This window comes from Lissotriton helveticus, chromosome 1_1, assembly GCF_964261635.1.
Source record: "Lissotriton helveticus chromosome 1_1, aLisHel1.1, whole genome shotgun sequence".
NCBI lineage: Eukaryota > Metazoa > Chordata > Amphibia > Caudata > Salamandridae > Lissotriton > Lissotriton helveticus.
The window spans coordinates 1,941,733,865-1,941,752,431 of NC_136057.1; the positions used below are offsets into that span (position 1 = coordinate 1,941,733,865).

An 18,567-nucleotide genomic window follows, 5' to 3' on the forward strand; every position below is an offset into this window, starting at 1 on the left:
CTGAAACTTGAGCCACTGTTGTGTCAGTGACCACTAAAGGACCCTGATATTTTACCTCATTTCCAGCTCCAACAGGATAGGATGTACAATGCCATCAAGCCCAACAGGTGGAGGACATACAGAACTGGAACTGAAGCCTGCTTCTATGAATTATCATTTGTATCCCAAATATCTGATATCCTTTGAGGAGGAAGAATAGCCCTCACACAGGTTGGGTTCAACACAGAAACTATGATGGTCAGTCTCTGTGTGGGAAGAAGTTGGGATTTCTAGGTGTTAAAAACAGCCTAGATCATGCAGAAGGGTCAAGGTGCATTGCAGATGGTCCGCAACACAATCAGGGGATCACGTTTTCACCAGCGAGTTCTCCAAAGATGGAATTACATGGACTCCTGAGGGAAGATACCAACAGGGCCCGAAATCTGTTTAAATTTACACAGAGCTGTCATTAAACCAAAAGGTAATACCACAAACTGGTAATGCTAGGACCTCATTGTGAACTTGGGTTAACACCTTTAAACAGGGAGGTTTAAGGGGGAGGGTGGTGGGGCATGGCCAAGATTGCGGACTGGTGAGTCGCATGTCCCGGCGGCTCCCCACTGTTTTACCCGGCCGCTTGTGCGCTTAGAACCCCATAAGCGCTACCACTGTTGGCAGAAATGTGGATGACAGTCAGGGGGCAACCCTGGAGGTGTGAATCACTGAGCTGGGGGATGGACCGGCAATAGGAGCCAGTCTGGAGACATGGAGCAGTCGGGAGACAAAATGGCGCCCGCACCGAAGCGGCCTACACCTACATCTATCCACATACTGAGACGAGGGGCCTGTCCTCGCATAAGGCAGGCACACCTGGTGGCAGCGGAACGGCGGCTGAGCGAGCTTGGAAGGCCGGAGACACCGTAGAGGCTGGAGGGACTGACAGAGGAGTCTGCGCATGTGTGGCCCCTGGAGCTGGAGAGGCCTTGATTGCGGCAGGGAGCCCCAGGAGAGGCAGGCCGCCGGGCAGATAGGACTAGAGAACGGCCAGGGACCTCACCTGGCAGAGTCAGAGTCCCCAGGGATCCTTAGAAGGGGGGGGTGGAGAGAAGTGGAGGCGACGTCTGACTCCAACTGGGCCTACTGCTCCTTTTGCCCACATCCACAAGGGCGGAAGAGGTAGCCCAGGCGACTACAGCATGACGGCGACTGACCGCGCCAGAGGCCCAACGTATAGCAGCAGCGGGAGAGTTGGACATGGGGCCTGTCTTTACTGGCGATCCCTGTAGTGGGCGGCAAAGCATAAAGGTGACGCAGCGCCCTGCAGAAGCGCCGTGCGGCGAGCAAGGGTGCCTGGCATTCGGCCAGTGACATCACCTGGTGGAGGTGTTGACACCTACAAGTGCCGGGTGGAGGGTCCGTACACAAGCGGGAACAGAAGGTGGGCAGAGCAGCAGTCTTCCTGAGCGCCCCGCGCACCCCCAGGCACGCCAAAGAAGGGAGGGACCGGTGCCCAGCACCCCCGTGGGATCCACTGACGCCGGGTCCTGGAGACAACGAAGGAACCTACAAGTGAAGGCCATGATCCTGGCAGAGTGTTGCCGGTGGGCCCCCTGTTCTGGCCCCATTTAGTGAAGAGACGTGTTGGCCAACCCGGTAGCGGCAGCAGCATTGAGAGGACTGATTGCGGCCTAAGACCATACGGGTAGGGTGCTCATTGCGGTCATCGCATGGCCGTCCCGGAACAGCGCACCTACGGCCTAGTAACGACGGAGATCAAGGTTGAACGACGTCAGCCGGATTGCTAAACGGGGAGGCAGGGAGACAGGCCTCCGAGGAGAAAGCTTGCGGCAGAGCGGCCTGAGAGATCGGACACCACCGTCCGAGGCCAGAGGGGCCTGAGCCAGGTGGAGGGATTCGACAGAGCCTGGTGGCACCAGTGGAGTGGGAGCACAGATGTACGATGCGGGGCACCACATCACTGAGTCCCTTATTCATAACTATCGGCTAGGGGATTGGCCACACCCGTGGGCCTGCGGAGATCAGAGGGCGATCCTCCTGCATGGACGAGCTTCTTCCTCTCTAGGGGACCCACGCAGGTGTGAATAGGATCAGACTTTCAGGCCCGAGTGGCGTCCCTACCGGAGCAGGTACACGCATTGATGAATAGAAGGGCACTCAAAGACACAGACGATCGCGGAGAGCCCCAAGAGCCACACCAACAGAGCTACCTTTCGGCCAGACATATCGCCTGGCAGGTAAGAGCACACAGGAGGCCCGGGACGCAGTAGTGCACAGGGGCCAGTGCCAGCTCTAAGGAGAGGAGAATCAGCTCTTCGCTGGGGCTCGGCCTGGTTCATAACTATGTCTTCGGTGAGAGGGAAGAGGGAGCTGACATTGAAAGAAATGTCTCCAAGGGCTCCTTTTCCGGGGAGAAAGGGGCCGATCTTCTCAGGCACAGCAATCGCAGCCGTATCTGGAGGAGGGGGAAGTCCGGATCACTCGCTCCTTCCTGGAGTCACTCTTTAATACGCTGAGGGAGGATTTTCAAACGCTCAAAAGTGAGGTTGCAGGGGAAGTGAAGGAGATACACCGCGATGTAGACGCGATTGGCGAAAGAGTGGCGGCCATAGAGGACCGTGAGCAGACCAGAGATAAGGAAGGGGAGCAGCTCCAACAGGAGGTGAGTAGCCTAAGGGAGCAAAAAATTGACCTACAGGCACACACAGAAGATCTGGAAAATCGCTTGTGGCGGAACAACATCCGAGTAGGGGGAGTGCCTTTGGACACAGAGGGGCCTGACATGGCTCACTATCTGCAAGGGATGTTCCGAGACATCTTGGGAGTGCCGCAAGACTTTGAAATCCGCATTGATCGGGCTTGAGGAGACGGGCTCCTGCCCCCCCATCGGACAACTTAGCCTTCCTTCCAGATTACCCCCTCAAGGAGCGCATCTTGCAAGAGGCCAGGGCGAAACAGCCTATGAAATAACAGGGACACACCATTCCAGGACCTGGCCGCCATAACTTTGCAGAAAAGGAGGGAGTTTAAAGAATTGACTGCACACCTGAGAGAACAAGGAGTGGCTTACTCATGGGGCCACCCCTTTCAATTGATTTTCAAATGGAATGGTAAGCTGTGTCAACTCCGTTCCCTCCAAGAAACCTGCAGGATCCTCGGAACATCATGGTACGGAGGGGGCGACCACTCGAGAGCGAGAGCGAAAGCCCTCGGAAGCAAAATGGCAGAGAGTTGAAAAGAGGCGATAGCCTGCTCCAGGGCTGGGGCCGGACCCTAACACTATAGCGCAAGAGCGACAGGCAGCTCTAGAAATGGTCCTCAAGGACACAGAATCACTAGATGGCCAGGAAGGGTGGCTGTGGGTCCGGGAAACTTGGACCACAAATGCTCCAGACTCATCTTTTTTCCAAGTGCCCACGTCATTGGGTGACGGGCAATGGACAATGTTTGGGGTTTGGGGCTTCTCAGTTGGGCTTAGGGAGGGGGGAACAGGTATGCTACAGCAATGGGCGAAGCGGCAAGGCTTGGGGTCAGAGTCACTTAGCGTAGCGGTAGCAGGAGACACGCACGCAAGAGAGGGGAACAGGGTCATGTAGACGCAGCAGACTGGTCCCATGTCATGTTCCACCCTCCAGGTAGTCACAGTCAGCGTGAAAGGGCTTAACAACCCTATCAAATGAAGAGCCATATTGTCCTATCTGGAGAACCTGAGTGCTGATGTGTATCTCCTTCAGGAGACCCATCTCCTCCCCAAGGATTGGCATCGGATCGGATGAAGTCCCGGGTTTTTCCCCAGCAATTCTTTTCTTCCACATCAGACAAGAAAGTAGGGGTGGCCATACTGGTAGCCAGGACATTTGGGGGGACCGTGGGTGCAAAGTGGCAGAAGTAAAGGGTCGCCTCTTAGCCCACAGGCTGTGGATGGGGGGAGTTCTTCCCTAGTGGTGGGATCTATCTATGCACCCAATTCAAGCCAGGAGAGATTCTTGACCACATCACTTTCCGAAGTCCTGAGCTCACAGGAGCAGCGGTGGCTATTGGTAGAGGGGGACCTCAACCTGGTCATGGATGCAGAGGTGGGTAGGTCCAGCCAACGCAACGGCCAGACGGGAGCGCTGTCCACTGCAGGGAAGGAATGGCTGCAATCAAGTGGGTTGGTGGATATGTGGCGGGTGGCTCATCCCCATTACTCACACTTCTCTTTCTATTCCCATGCGCACCACACCTACGCCCAATTAGACCACCTAATAGGCTCCACAGAGTTGAATGAGCTAGTGGGCGTAGTGAACATCATACCAGCAGCGCTATCCGACCACGACATAGTGACAGTGACTCTCAACATGCCCCCAGTGTCAGGTTAGTCACCAAGTTTCCACGGGAGCGAAGACTGATCCCTACACCTCCAGGACACAGGAGCAAGAATGCGAATGGAAACGCACTCCTGTCTACTGTCCCCTAAAAGTATGAGGGAATTACCCAAGGAGTGTCCACCACTCTCCTCATACGAGGGGGTATGCAGGGTATAGCAGGAGTCGTAGGTGGATGTCCAGGCTAGAAAACAAAATAGGCAAAACAGGCAATATATCCTTATTTCACTAACCTTCATACAGGAGACATTGACATGCGTGATTATTCAGGTGTGCTTACCCCACTAGTATAGTAGGCAGACTTCCTCGAAGAGTTCAAGAAAGGGAAGCTGGATAATGGGTGACTGGAGATGAGGAGGAGAACTCTCGAGGGACATGCACACCAGACAAATAAAGAAAACAAAAATAGGGGATGTGAGGAGCACCGACCGGCTGTTGTGGGCAGAAACAGCGGAGCAGTACACACACACACGAGGAAACACACCCGGCCCTAAAAGGAGACAAGGGCGGAGCGCTCACTCTCACAGGAGGGATTAAACAACAAAGAACTCGCCAGGTATTACTTTCATACAACAGAAGCGAGGAAAAAAGAAACCGGGCAAAATAACGCCCGCGAAATGCGTGAGAAAGGCAAGGGTAGTCGCGAGTAAACTCTCGCGTAAGAATACAAGAAATGCCGAAGGTCGGCACAGACACTCTCACAAGCAGACGACCAGCCAGCGGCTGCCGGGTCAGGGAATTGAAGGCAAGGAAGCTGGAAAGGGACCAAGGAGACTCGCTGAATTCCACAGGACGCCACCGAACATCGAGGCAGGAACCAGGAAGTGAAGAGGGGGCGTGGTACCGGAACAGTAAGCCAAGCAAAGGCTATGTTCTGCCGTGCCTCTTTTCACTGTTAAGGGAGCGTCTGAAAAGTACTAGCTGTTTGGTCTTAGGGACCTGGGAAAAAGACCACAGCTCAGCAACCTCGCATGTCAAGGTGATTACTTCCTAACACCCAGACCATAGACAGAAAGGGAGATGGTGTCTTCGAGAAAACATATTGCGAAGGGAGGGAGTGACAAAACAAATTTACAAGTGCATTGCTGACTATTTGGCGTTGAATGATACCCCTGACACTTCTCTAGCTACTTTGTGGGAGGCGCTCAAGACGGTAGTGAGGGAGGAGCTGATAGCTATCTCTGCAGCTGAAAATAGGGAGCGCAAGGACAAACGGGATCTTCTCACAGCGCAAGTAGTGGAACTGGAGAGGGTCTACAGTACAACAGGCGCACCCAGGGCTTGGCGCCAATTGAAGGCGGCAAGGGCACAACTGTCAGGACTCGATTTAGATAGGGCCAAATACGCGACCCTTCTGCTTAAGCACTCCTACTATACCAGAGCGGACAAGACGGGGCGCCTGTTGGCATGCAAGCTTAGGGCCCGTACCCAACAGATGGGAGTTCAGGCTCTTCAAAATGCTAAAGAGAAAAGAGTAGAAAACAACGCTGAGATCGCGGGAGCCTTTCAGGAATTCTACTTGGCGCTTTACCGAAGGGATCCGCACCTGAGCCCCGATGTGGACTCCCATCTGCAGGGAGTCAATACGACGTCATTGAATACCGGAGGGGCGGAAACCTTAGAGGCAGGATCAGGATCGAGGAGGTGATGGGGGCAATCTCTCGCCTTAAGCTTTTGAAATCACCGGGGCCAGACGGCTTCTCTGCTGGTTTCTATAAGTCCTTTTGCCCACTTCTAGACCCGGTTCTGACAGGGCTCTTTAACAGGACCCAGAATAATCCCTCCTGACATGTTGGCAGCCGACATAGTGGTTCTTCACAAACCCGGGAAAGATACGACTCCATGTGGCTCCTGTCGCCTGGTATCCCGATTTGAAGTTGTTCACAGGGGTCTTGGCGGCCAGGTTAGGTCCATGGATGCCTGGCATCATTGAACCGGACCAGTCCAGGTTTATACACAACCAACAGTGCAGGGACAACACCAAACGCATTCTCCATCTCATTGACATAGCCCACCACACGAAGATGGATGCCCTCTTGTTGTCAGTCGATGCCGAGAGGGAATTCAACATGGTGGACTGTGGCTTTCTGACAAGACTCTGTTTCACTTTGGTGTCGGGGACCGGTTCTGGGCTTGGGTGGCGAGCTGCTACAGCAGGCCCACAGCCACAATTAGGGTCAACGGGATAGCGTCCAGGCCCTTTGATATCCAACGGGGGACGAGGCAGGGGTGTCGGCACTCACCCCTCCTCTTTGCGCTTTATGTTGAACCACTGGCACAGAAGATCAGAGACAACCCGGATATATTGGGCATCCCTTTTGGCGGAGAGAGACACTCCGTGAGCTTATATGCCGATGATATATTGGCGACTCTAGAGATGCCAGAGCAGTCGGTGCTGGCATTTTTACACAAGCTGGAGTCCTTTGGGCAGGTTTCTGGTTTTCGGGTGAATATGGGAAAGTCCATGACTCTGCGATTGGGTCGACGTGGAGGAGGAGGGGTGGAGGGGGGGGGGGGGGAATTAGCACTCTTTGGGGGGTTACAAGTTCGGGATACGGTAGCATATCGGGGGCTGGAGCTAGCCCAATCCATAGCACAGACGGTCGCGCTCAACTACTCCAGGCTTCTTTCCCAGATCACGAGGGACCTTCAGCGGCCGAAACATCACCAATTGTCACTGCTGGGGCGCGTTGCGGCGATAAAAATGTCCATTCTCCCCAGGGCACTGTACATATTCCAGACCCTAGCGGTATGGCCCCCATCGGGGATGCTCCACAAGCTACAACAGGCAATACATCAGTTCGTATGGGCGGGGGTGCGACCTCGTCTCTGCAGGGATTTTGCTCATAGACCACCAGAGGATGGAGGGCTGGGGATCCCGAATGTACAGGAGTATTCTAGAGTGGCGCAGCTTAGATACCTGGTAGAGTGGAGCCGTCCAGAATCTGAAAAGAGGTGGCTGTTCCAGGATGGAGCACTGGCGAAATTCTCCTTATGGAAAGTTCCCTTCTTGAAGAAGGGACCACCGAACCTCAGGGGCTCTCCCATCACGAATTCCTTATTGAGGGTGTGGGATGGGGGTGGCCGTCAGACGAGGGTTGACATCCTTCCCCTCACCACTTACTCCCCTAATTGATAATCACTAGGCCTTGGCGTAGTTTGCGTAGCAGCACTACACGTAGCTTCACGTAGTCTGCGTAGCGTAGCTGATGACACTGTGTACTTGTCTGCACTGTGAAAAAATGGCAAAATAATTGCAAATGGCATCCTGCACAGTGCCAGTTATGATAAAATAAGTATCTCTATCTTTACATGCTAAAGTGCATATAGTACTTTCACACAAGTGAAACTGAAAAATTAGCAAGAAGTGAGAGAGGAGATGATTTTGGGATCCTCCCTAACCTAGGGGGAGTATCAAACAGATGCCTTGAAAACAAAAAAACACATCTTATTGAACGATTTGGTGGTGGTCCCATCCTCTTAGGACCACCCAAAGCACAGTTATTGGCAAAAAAACATTTCCAACCAAAGGCCCTGCAAAGCATTATGAGATTAGCAGTGGGCAGTGAATATTATATAGTATCCAATATCAAAATAATTCTACAAAGAGCTGCAGTTCAACTGGTGGTTACAAGATGTCCCTCACGAGTCAAATGCAAATGCTTGATGAAAGAGTTTCAATAGTTTTGCATTTGACTCGTGAGGGACAACTAGTAACGACTAGTGGAACTGCAGCTTGATGTAAGAATAATTTCAATGCTTTGCATTTGACTCATGAGGAACATCTAGTAACGACTAGGTGAACTGCAGCTCTTTGTAGAATTATTTTGATATTGGATACTATAATATTCACTGCCCACTGCTAATCTCGTCCCATAATGCTTTGCAGGGCCTTTGGTTGGTCTTAAGCAACTGTAGCAGCCTCCCTTTGAAGGATGAAAAGAGGGTTTTCAACGACAAGTGGATAGCCTGAAGCTCCGGGAGGCTGATATAGAACCCAGCTTCCACCAGAGGCCAGATACCTCTGATCTCCCCTACTCTCGGATGGCAACCCCTGACTAAAATTAAGGTATTTCCCACCAAGGTCAACTCTGGGCGGGGTAAGGAGAGAATTCTGCTGCAGACCCAATCATGTTCCAATAACCACCACTGCAGATCTTTCACAGTCTCCTTTGAAATCTCAATGTAGCTGGGGAAGTCCCGTTGATGGTGGGTCCACTGAAACTTTAGATCCTACTGCAGAGCTCGCAAATGCTGCATGGCATGTTTTACTAGCAGGATGCAGGGGGGGTCAATCAGTCCCAATAACCTCAGAGTTGAAATCCCGGACAGAGACAGAAAGGTCAGGATCCTTGTCCAAATGTCCTGGACTCTCCTTCCAGGGGAAAAGGAACAAAACTGAACCGTTTTCCAAATGGCTTTGATGAAGGGAAGTGTCTGAGGAGTAGCCAGACTTGACTTCAGCACATTGATAGTTGAACCCAAAGACAACAGGAAGTTTGCCTTATTCTGGAGGTGGTTGATGACTGCTAGGGGCGAGCCCGCCTTCAGCAGCTACTCATCGAGGTAGGGAAAGACTGGAACACCCTGACTTCCGAAGGTGCGTTGCTACCGCAGCAATCTCTTTTGCTGGTAAGCCCAAACAGGAGCACAGCAAACTGTCCCACCACAAACTGCAGATGGCGATGATGCACCTGCAGGAGGGGTATATGAAAATAGGCATCCTGCAGGTCTAACAACACCATCCAGTCTCCAGGGTTGAGGGCAGCAAAGACCTTGGCTAATGTGAGCATCTTGAATTTTTACTTTCAGAGGAAGGCATTGAGAGGGCACAAGTCTAAAATAGGAAGAAAGACTGCTGTAATTCTTTGGCACTAGAAAGTAAAGTGAATAACAAAAATGATCTACTTCTGGTGGAGGCACCCTTGGGATAGCCCTTTTGCCCAAAAGGACTTGCACATCCTGCTGTAAGACGGACAAATGGTCCTCCTGCAATCGTACTGGGGACAGTGGAAGGTGCTGCAGAGTGGCAATGAAGTGCAAGGTGCACCCCTTAGAGGGCAATCTGCAGGGCCCACCTGTCCAATGAAATGGTCTGTCAACCCCGCAAGAATCGTAAGTTCCTGCCTACAACTGGGTGGCTGTATTTCACTAAAGGCATGCTAAAGAGGTTTGGCAGGTGAGGGGGTCGTGTAAATGCCACTGGCTTCATGAAGGTCATCCTACCAATTTTCTTCATGGTATGGTTGGGCTGTTTCATCACTGGCATTGAAATCACTGTATGAATCCGTACCAAATAGGGAATGCAACATATGTGTACTTTCTTGAGAAGGTGGCAAGTTAAGTGGGGGAAGAGGATCTTCGATGGAAGTCGAGCACAGCCTTGGTCGAGGTCGTCGTAGTTGACCTGACTTGGAGCTGAAGAGCACAATGGGCACCTCGTCCTCATGCATCTGTGGAGTTGGCATCGAGGCTCCGGGAACTGGAACGGAGCTTGGCACTCGAAGCGAAGTTAGTGCAAGAGCCAGAGGAGACCCAGTGGTGGATTCCAAGGATCTAATTGGCACTGAAGGTGAACCTGTGGGGGTATCCCAGTTAAGGAGGGCTGTCAGCTCTGGAGATTATGAGTGGCGGGAAGGGGTCAAGTCTCGCATTAATTTTTTATGCAACTTAACCAAACACTTGGAGTGGGACAACAACCAACCTCGGGAATGACGCCTGCAACTTCTGGTACAGGAATGGGGCCGGAAAAGACCCTTTGACTCAGATTGGTCTCTTGCAGAGTCATCTGGTGCTTGGCAAAAGTATTACCTCACAGTCCAACTTTGGCCTTTGGGTTCATCAACATACAATCACTGATGGTCTTAAGCGTTGTGGCTTGACCCCAGGCGATATAGCCAAATTGGATGAAAAAAAAGCAGTCTTAGAGACGCGAGGTAGCCCTGGATTCCCTTCTGGAGGCAGGGAAAGAAAGGAACTGATGTCAGTGCACAGTTGAGGCTCCTACATGAGCGACACAGATTATTTCTGAAGTGGAAGTACGGAGTCACATGGCAACACTTATTGGCACGTAGAGGTAATGCTGAAAGTAACCAGTCTGATGCCCGGGGAATATTCAAAAGGTGAGGTGTCTGCTTTTAGAAGCCTCTATCAGATTGTCTAAGCATGTGTAAGGCCTCAGAATCTAATTCAAAGAGTTGCTCCTCCAGGCGAATCTCTGTGCCCTAGGCAGGTGCAGTGACAATGATTCATCCTCAAAGCAGGCTCATACCTCCTCTTTGTATGTCTGACAACTAGTAGCGAAGGGTTGGCACTAAGGCCTATTCCAAGGGCGGCACAGGTGTTACCAAGGGCAGGAGTGAGGGGTCCTTCACAGGCAAAAGATTCCTCAGAAAAGTAGACAAGGCTGGGGTATGGAGGCAAAACGTTTATTAGTGTCAAAGTTAGAGCCATCCTGAAAATATACAACATGGCCAGTCGAAAAACCTCAGATCTGGGAAGGGTTGGCAATTGGGAGTTTTTCAGAACCAGAATCTGACTGGTCCCAGGAGCTGGATCATTTCTTGGAGGAAGAGGGAAATGTTTACTTCTTGTAAGGCTTTTTTGTGTTTATTCTAGAACAATCCCTTGGAGGAGCGCTCCCTCTCAGGCTACTGTTTTGGAGTATCCTTACAGACCCTTTCTAAAAAAAACTTGTCCCCCTGCTCCCTGATAGCATTCAGGTGCCTGGATGAGAAACAGTTAACAGGTCAAGGGATTGTGGTCAGATACTAGACACCACATACAATTGTCATGTAGATCCTTTAAGGACAAAATTGTATGTCTATTGTTGAGACATATAACCTAGTAGCTGTTGAATTTGCAGAGAAATTATGTTGCTAAAGGCCAAAGTCACCTTCAGACCTGCATTGATGAGACATGGAAAAACAGTAACAGACACCACTGCACCAGTCAACACTATACACAGCCTGATGTAATCACACCTTGGAGAGATAGAGCCACAAATGGAGTTATGGAGGGCCACCTGGAGAACTATTGCTGGGAAAAATGTTTTCCAAATCCAGTCTGGCCTCTGGTGAATATTCATAAGTTTTGGAATCTGTAGTAAGAAGAATCTATCAGAAACGCTCTGTGCTATATGTTAGTTCACTCAGAAAATGAATGATCAATGCCTAGAGACAACTGAGGCCCCATATACAGGATTTAGCTTAGCTAGAGAGGCAACATAAACTCGCAGTCCTACTATCGTTCTGTTACCTTGCTCTATTTACAGTCAGGGGGAAAGGGGTACCCTTGGGCTACCTTTGAGCAGCCTATGCTAGCTCTGCCAATGGTAATCCCTGGTCTGTCACAAGACTTCTACATGAGTTATGTCATCTTGCCCTATTAAGAGCAGGATAACCGCCACTCATGTTCCCTGCCCATCACAATGGAAGGCATAAAGGACACAAGCAGGGTAAAGGTTAAATGGCCTCCAAGTGCAGAAAAAAAACTCTCTGCAAGTCAGAGATATTTACTTTTGTTCCAGGGAAAGAAAAATCCACTTTATGTCCCAAAGTAGAGTGCTACTCGCCAAAAAGAGCTTCATCGCCTTGTCAAGGGTAGTAAGCACTATATAAATACAATTTGAGGGTTTATTTCCTCTGAACATATCAGTTGGCTAGGTAAGTATTTTAAACATGGCACCTGCTCGGCAAACCATCAATTCAGTGATGGAAGCCATTGTGGCAGTGGCTGCACTCACAGCATAAAAATCTGTGCCAGGTAGGTGGGAGATCTCCACATATTTTGGATGGACCTCCACCAATATGGTGAAAGTCATGAGCTTCACTGCTCTGGTGGTGTTGTGTGTTTGTCCCATTGTCATTTTTCTTATGTTAGCCTAATTGTGCACATTATAGGCCGCTTTTATTTTGAACACATTTCTACATGGCATGCTTGTTTTTGTGCTACGTATTTTCACACAAAACCTGCACATTTTCATGTTTTATTTTATCCCTGGGATTTAGTCTAAGCACACTAGACAAGTTCAAACAACATTTGCCCCTTGCTAATCTCTCTGGGCAGACACTAGCACCTAGATATAACAAGACAATGCAGCTGCTGTTTGTGAACACACGTCTTGTCATATAACCGAGGACAGGGGTACTGAAGAAACACACACTGAGTGAAGGTCCTGAGGCAAGAGTGCTGTGTTAGCTGTGATGTAGAGCATCCACCCATGTATGCGAAGGTACAGGGTCCGCCACTAATCCCAGAGATCTATAATGTATAATCATTTAGCTTCAGTAGAAAAAGGGGTGGGGGGGTTTAGGCTAATCAGTCTTATAACATGAAAGGGCTTTTTATGATATATGGTCTGAACCATGCTAATGATATTTTTTGATATGCATTTGTTTTCTAATTGTGGCACAAATACTGCATCTTAGAGCACAATAGTTTAAATAAATAATATAAACTTCATTTGTGTCCCTTGTATATTTTATTGTGGACAAGTACGAGTGAGAGAGAGAAAGGGTGTGTCCTGTTACTGCGATCCCTGAGAGGGTCGAGAGTGTAGTATTCAGGGGTGCAAACTCACTTGTTTCTCTGGAAAGGTTAGGAGGGCAAGTGAGGCACTATAGCTAGCTGGACTCAAGGTCATAAATACGGAGGTGGTATGGTGACTCAGTCCATACATGCTGATCTTCTATGGTCCCAAGCATAGTGCTGTTCCTGGGGAGAGTCCCTGCAACAACGGAAAGGGCAATGGTCTATATGAGGCCCTCATTTTTGTAAAGAAACTTAATTCACTCATACTAAGACAGGACATGGAAAAATCGAAGATTTCTAGAGATTGTCTGTCTTCATGCTTCTCACCTGTATATGACATTTCTTTCCAGTGGAGTCCAGGCTCCTGATTGCCTCTTCAATGGAGTGATTTTTCTGGTGCTTCGAAACTTGTGACTGCTTGGCAGGCGTGGCAAAACGTGAACCTTGAGGATGACTGACAGGAGTACTATCTTGGAAATGTGAATACTGTGAATGTTTGGAAGGAGAGGTATCATGATAATGTGAAACCGGACTATGATTGGGAGGACAGTTATCCAGCCGATATGCATCCTGTAGACGCTTGACAGGAGAGCTATCATGCCACTGGGAACCCTGGGAATGACACTCAGGAGAGCATGCTTCCAGCTGAGAACTGTGTGGATGCTGAGCAGAAGAGTCATTGTGTAGACGCAAATCTTGTGGATGAGTGACAGAAGAGCTTGCCTGCTGCTGTGAACTATGTATATGTTTGTCATGAGAACCCTGTTGTAGATCGGAGTCTTGTGGATGCTTTGCAGAAAAGCCTGCCTGAACATGCGAACCATGTGGAAGGTCGGTAATATAGTTTTCCACTTGATGAGACCTAGATGGGTGGCCGGAAGATGAGGTATGACAGTAGTAACGTGGTGAGCCCTGTGGTTGTGTCCGAGATTCTTGCAGGTGAACACCAGGGTCGATAGCCTGGCTCTGTAAAGTCTGTGAAGAATTTGAATCAATGGCCTTGTCTGCTGACCGTTTATCACCAGGTGTCAAATACAATTTGGCAGGATTCAGTAATCTAAAACCCTGTAAGAAAAATAAACAAGATCAGGTCAACAAAAAGTGACCAGATCTCACATATCAAAAAACAGAAGTCACAAAACAGATGTATAGAAAAAAAGAGCAAACAAAAGGAAAAAGACAAATGTGGATGCAAATGTGAGAGAGAAAAAGGCACGAGCAAGAGCAGGAGGATATACAAGGACAATGGGCTAAAAAACAGGGAGGGAAAAGTGAAAATGACTGGGGAAGAAAGGCAGAAAGATTTTATTTTTAAAAATGGGGAAGGGCTTAAAAAAGAGCAGCAGAGAGTACAGTAGAAGGCACAAGAGGAAGAGACAGAGGCTATAGGGGAGATGAGAAAGCAACAGCACAAAGCTCATCGGGCATATACCACACAGAAAAACAGAGACAACAGGATGCAAACAGCAGAGAGTTCAGGAAATGAGCAAGAGAGAACTAGTTGGGAAGAAATCGTACAGAAGACAGACCAAGAACCAAATGCAGGAGAACGGCCAGTAGGATATATACAAACAAAGATTAAAAACAAAAGTAGGGTAGGAAGCAGATGGAAACAACAGAGATAGTAGAAATTAAGAGATCTAGAAGCAATCACTACAATAGGAATACCAAAACAAACTAGGAAATAAAAAACACAGAAAAGAGTCCAAGAAGCAAATTAAATGGAGAGAGTCTAAAAAACGGACAGAAAAGCAAAGAGAAAATACAGAGAATATAAAAAAATCAAATCAAGGAGCCTATCATTTCTTTATGGAGAACAGTGAAACCGCTTATAATCTAATAAACAAACAGCAACCTCTCTCAGAATACTATGTATTATGCAGTTACATATTGTATTTAGAGGCTGCACATAATCTTCGTCTACAACCAGTGTCAGATAAAGTCTACCGATTACTGTGCTTGGGGTTTAAAGGAATGCTGATAAAATACATTGTAAAATATGGATTGCACAGGAGAAACAAAATAAAGCATAGACACCACATATACTAAAACAAATGAATCTGAATAGAATGGACTATACTTTTTTTTATGAACTATGAGACTGTAGCAGTGAACAAACTGTACCTATCTGAGGAAAACATGGGCTCATGCAAATCAAGTAGACTGTATGAAGGTGGGTGAATTTCTAAGTTTGCAAATAGCCAATTCTTTTAGCCTAATTACGCTATCAATTTGGTGGCTTTTATATTTACATCTTGTTTGGCTAACAGGACACAAAGAACCTTAACACATGATATTATATATATATATATATATATACATATATATATATATATATATATATATACACACGCAACTAACGGCAACTCCTGTTCGAGAAACCAAAAGGACACAGCGGGGATTCAACAGGAAGATCGTTTTACTGATAGAAATTGCGGCATAATGCATTTCGACATTCCGTCTTCATCAGACGACTTTCAATGTCGGAATGAGGTAGCACCTTTACTTAAACCTACTTGACTTCTCCCATATCATTGGAGTACAGCTGGCCTTAATTGAGAACTCAGTCTCTCTTTCGTAGTCCGATGTGGGGGACTACCACTCCCAGAAGTCAGCAGGTTGGTAACTGTCTTCTGTGGGGCTCTTTATCATATTTATACTGTTTGTGCCTTTTTCGAGGTGGGTGGTATTTCCTCAATTAAATCCGATACAATGGTAGATCGGTCTTCCTTAGGTCCCCAGACCCCCTTCAATACTGCCCCTAGCAGGGTCACGGAACAACAGCACAGTGTCCGTGTTCCCCCGTCGGATCCGGGTTCCTCCTGGCAAAAACCGCTTGCTGGGATGGTTCGTGAGGCGGTCCAAGGTTAACACCAACTCCTTGGGAATAAACACAATTTTGCCAGAAATCCCTTGGACTCTTTAGAACGGGTCCTTTCGCACGTTACTGGCTTGCGTGCTAAACATACAACAAACGGCAACTCCTGTTCGAGAAACCAAAAGGACACAGTGGGGGAGATATATATATTCATTCACTGAAAAACCATAGGTTTCAGGAGTGTTGTAGTTAGCTCGACATTTCACTCATACAAAACCATTGAAATTCCTCTGTTATAGTTAGTTGTACTAACTGTAACTCTCGCGCCCGCAATCCACTGGTGATGATGTCACATATTACATGATTCAAGACATGGCCATAGCAAACTAGGTTTGAATTATGAAAGAGAGAGCAGGGGCACCTGCTCTCTCTTTCAAAATTCAAACCAAATTGCTTTTCCACACGTCGAGCTGCATCTTAGCAGCTCCCCATGTGGAAAAGCAATGCCGGCTCCCGAAGGACGCAGGGAGCCGGCGGGACCGTGGGGGAATTGGGGACCCCGCCACGGTCCCCACTGGAGAGGGCCAGCCCCGGGGGGCTACAAGTGGGCGGGAGGGAGGACACGCGACCCCCCTCCCCAAAAGTTTTTAAAAAATAGAAAGGTTGGCCCCAGGGGATGGGGTCCCCGGGGTCATAAGTGGCCCGGAAGGGGGGCCACATGGCCCACCTACCCACAAGTTGGAAAAAAAATTACATAAAAAAAAAGGGGGGAGGGGGCAGGCCCTGTGTGATGGGGTCCACAGGGCCAACAAAATAGAAAAAGAATGGGGGCTACACAGCCCCCCTTCTTAAAAATGTTTTTTTTAAAAAGAACGGCATTGTGCCGGAGGCCACGCCCCCTCCTTTCATCAAGGGGCGTTAATCCCCCAACTTAAAGCTGTAATACTGTGCCTGGAGTGGAAAAGCAGACATCTGAGGTGAGCAAATTTAGAGTGTTGCTGGTGTTGAGAGTGCTTATATTGGAACTGCTTTCTACCTTACCTTGAGAACTACCCAGTGTTCTCTGCTTACTTTTGCATAATTTATGCGCCACTCTAAACCTGAAAGGGTTTTGTTTTGACTTACACTGGGTGCTCACTTGTGTCTGGACAAAGCTATACCTCTCTGAAGTGCTCTAATGAGAGTGAAACACGTGTCAGGGGTTGCTTTCATTCATTTCAGGTTGACTTGGATGGTATTTTACCAATCCAAAGCTGTAATACTGTGCCTGTAGAGGTAAAAGGCTTTGGCCATTTTACAGCTCAGCATGGAAACCACTGTGCTAGTTCTATGCTTAAAGATTTTGCTGTGGAAATGGTAAAAGACTTTGTCCCTTTCTATCTCGGTGTGGATGCCACTGTGCTAATCCTATGCTTAAAGACTGATTAAATCTGCTCACCCAAATGCCTGCTTTTGAGAGTGTCGCTGGTGTTGAGAGCGCTCTATATTGGAGCTACTTTCCACCAAAACTTGAGAACTAACCAGAGTTCTCTGCTTCTTTTTTGTATAATTTATGCGTCACTCTATGCCTGAAAGGATATATATAACATATATATGAACATTCATGCATACATACACTGTTTTCAGACTCTGGGCTATTCTTGGTCACATAGCATCACATTTGCCTTTTATGGCCCTCTGGAATAGAATGACATCTCTCTCAAATACACAAACTGCAGCAGCCATTTTCTCTTTCATAATGTAATGGGGATCTGTGACTTTAGTGACCATAAGGGCTCTGTGCCCAATTTAGGGCCTGCACGCCCATCTGCACCAATCCTCGCATCTAACTGGCACAGTGCCAGGGATGCTGCAGTCTGGCTCATGGAGGAAAAGGGGAACTTAATCTGTGTCTACCTGACTCTCCCTGAAGCACTTAGACCATTTTGCTTAATTCTGCTTCCGCCATCCTTTGAGTTTCTTGTTTGTAACCCCTGCCTCCATATCCCTCAGCTACTTCTCTCAAAATGCCTTCCTATGTGTCTGAGCTTAGGTCCAATATATGCACTTCCACACAGAGCACTTCTACCAATAAGCTTGTACCTTCTAGCCTGAGAAATAAATACCTGGTGCAGATGAACAAGTTATTTACTTTTGGTAACACATTATCTGGTAGAGACATAGTCTTGCTGTAGATTCCTTACCTTTTAAATTCTCTCCAGGCTCCAGTCTGGATCTGGAAATTTTTTCAGCAGCCCCTCTGTGTGCCGGGTCTCGGTGTTGCATGTCTCCGTAATGACGTCAACTCCGGTTGTGATGTCAGCGGAGTCATATAAGTCCTCTCTGGTGCGCGGATGTCAGTTTCTTCTATTTCGCGTTTTCTGGCCTACTTTGACATTTTTTGTCAGTTGGAACAGTATGCCTTTTTTCCTCACATCTTCGGGCTTTAATCTTGTTGGTCTTGTGCACGACAGATAACAGCTATGGACCGTCATTCCATTTGCAAGTGGTGTTTGGGAGAACACCACAACTCCGAAGATTGAGGCTCCTGTCAGAAGTTGAAGCGAAAGGTGCTCAAGGAATGCCGAATGAAACTCATGGCGGTGCAGCTGAAGCCATCCTTGGAGACTTCTCATCAACATTGATCTCCTTCTCGTTTGATGGTCAGTTCGTAGGGCGTTCCAGGAGCCACTCCCATGGTCGTCACTCCCCATTGATGTCCCAAGGTAAGCGCAGGAGGATGAAATCGCAGCATCCCCTGACTTCGCAGCATAGAGACTCAGCCTCTCACGGTTTCTCCTGTTCGACGAATGAGGAGACCCTAGAAGACTCCGCCTGCGCCTCCTCGTCTTTCCAGGAGCCAGGGCATCAATG

The 18,567-nt window shown here is 48.6% G+C and overlaps 1 protein-coding gene across 3 annotated transcripts in view; it reads right to left on the minus strand.

The window, feature by feature from the left end:
* The window catches only part of TDRD5 (tudor domain containing 5), a 1,858,625-nt gene that overhangs the window by 317,290 nt on the left and 1,522,768 nt on the right, over positions 1–18,567 (minus strand). For all 3 annotated transcript variants that reach the window (XM_078643707.1, XM_078643699.1, XM_078643690.1), the window contains exon 13: positions 13,224–13,961. In XM_078643707.1, the coding sequence (XP_078499833.1) occupies positions 13,224–13,961 (738 nt within the window). The remainder of the gene's footprint in view (positions 1–13,223; positions 13,962–18,567) is intronic.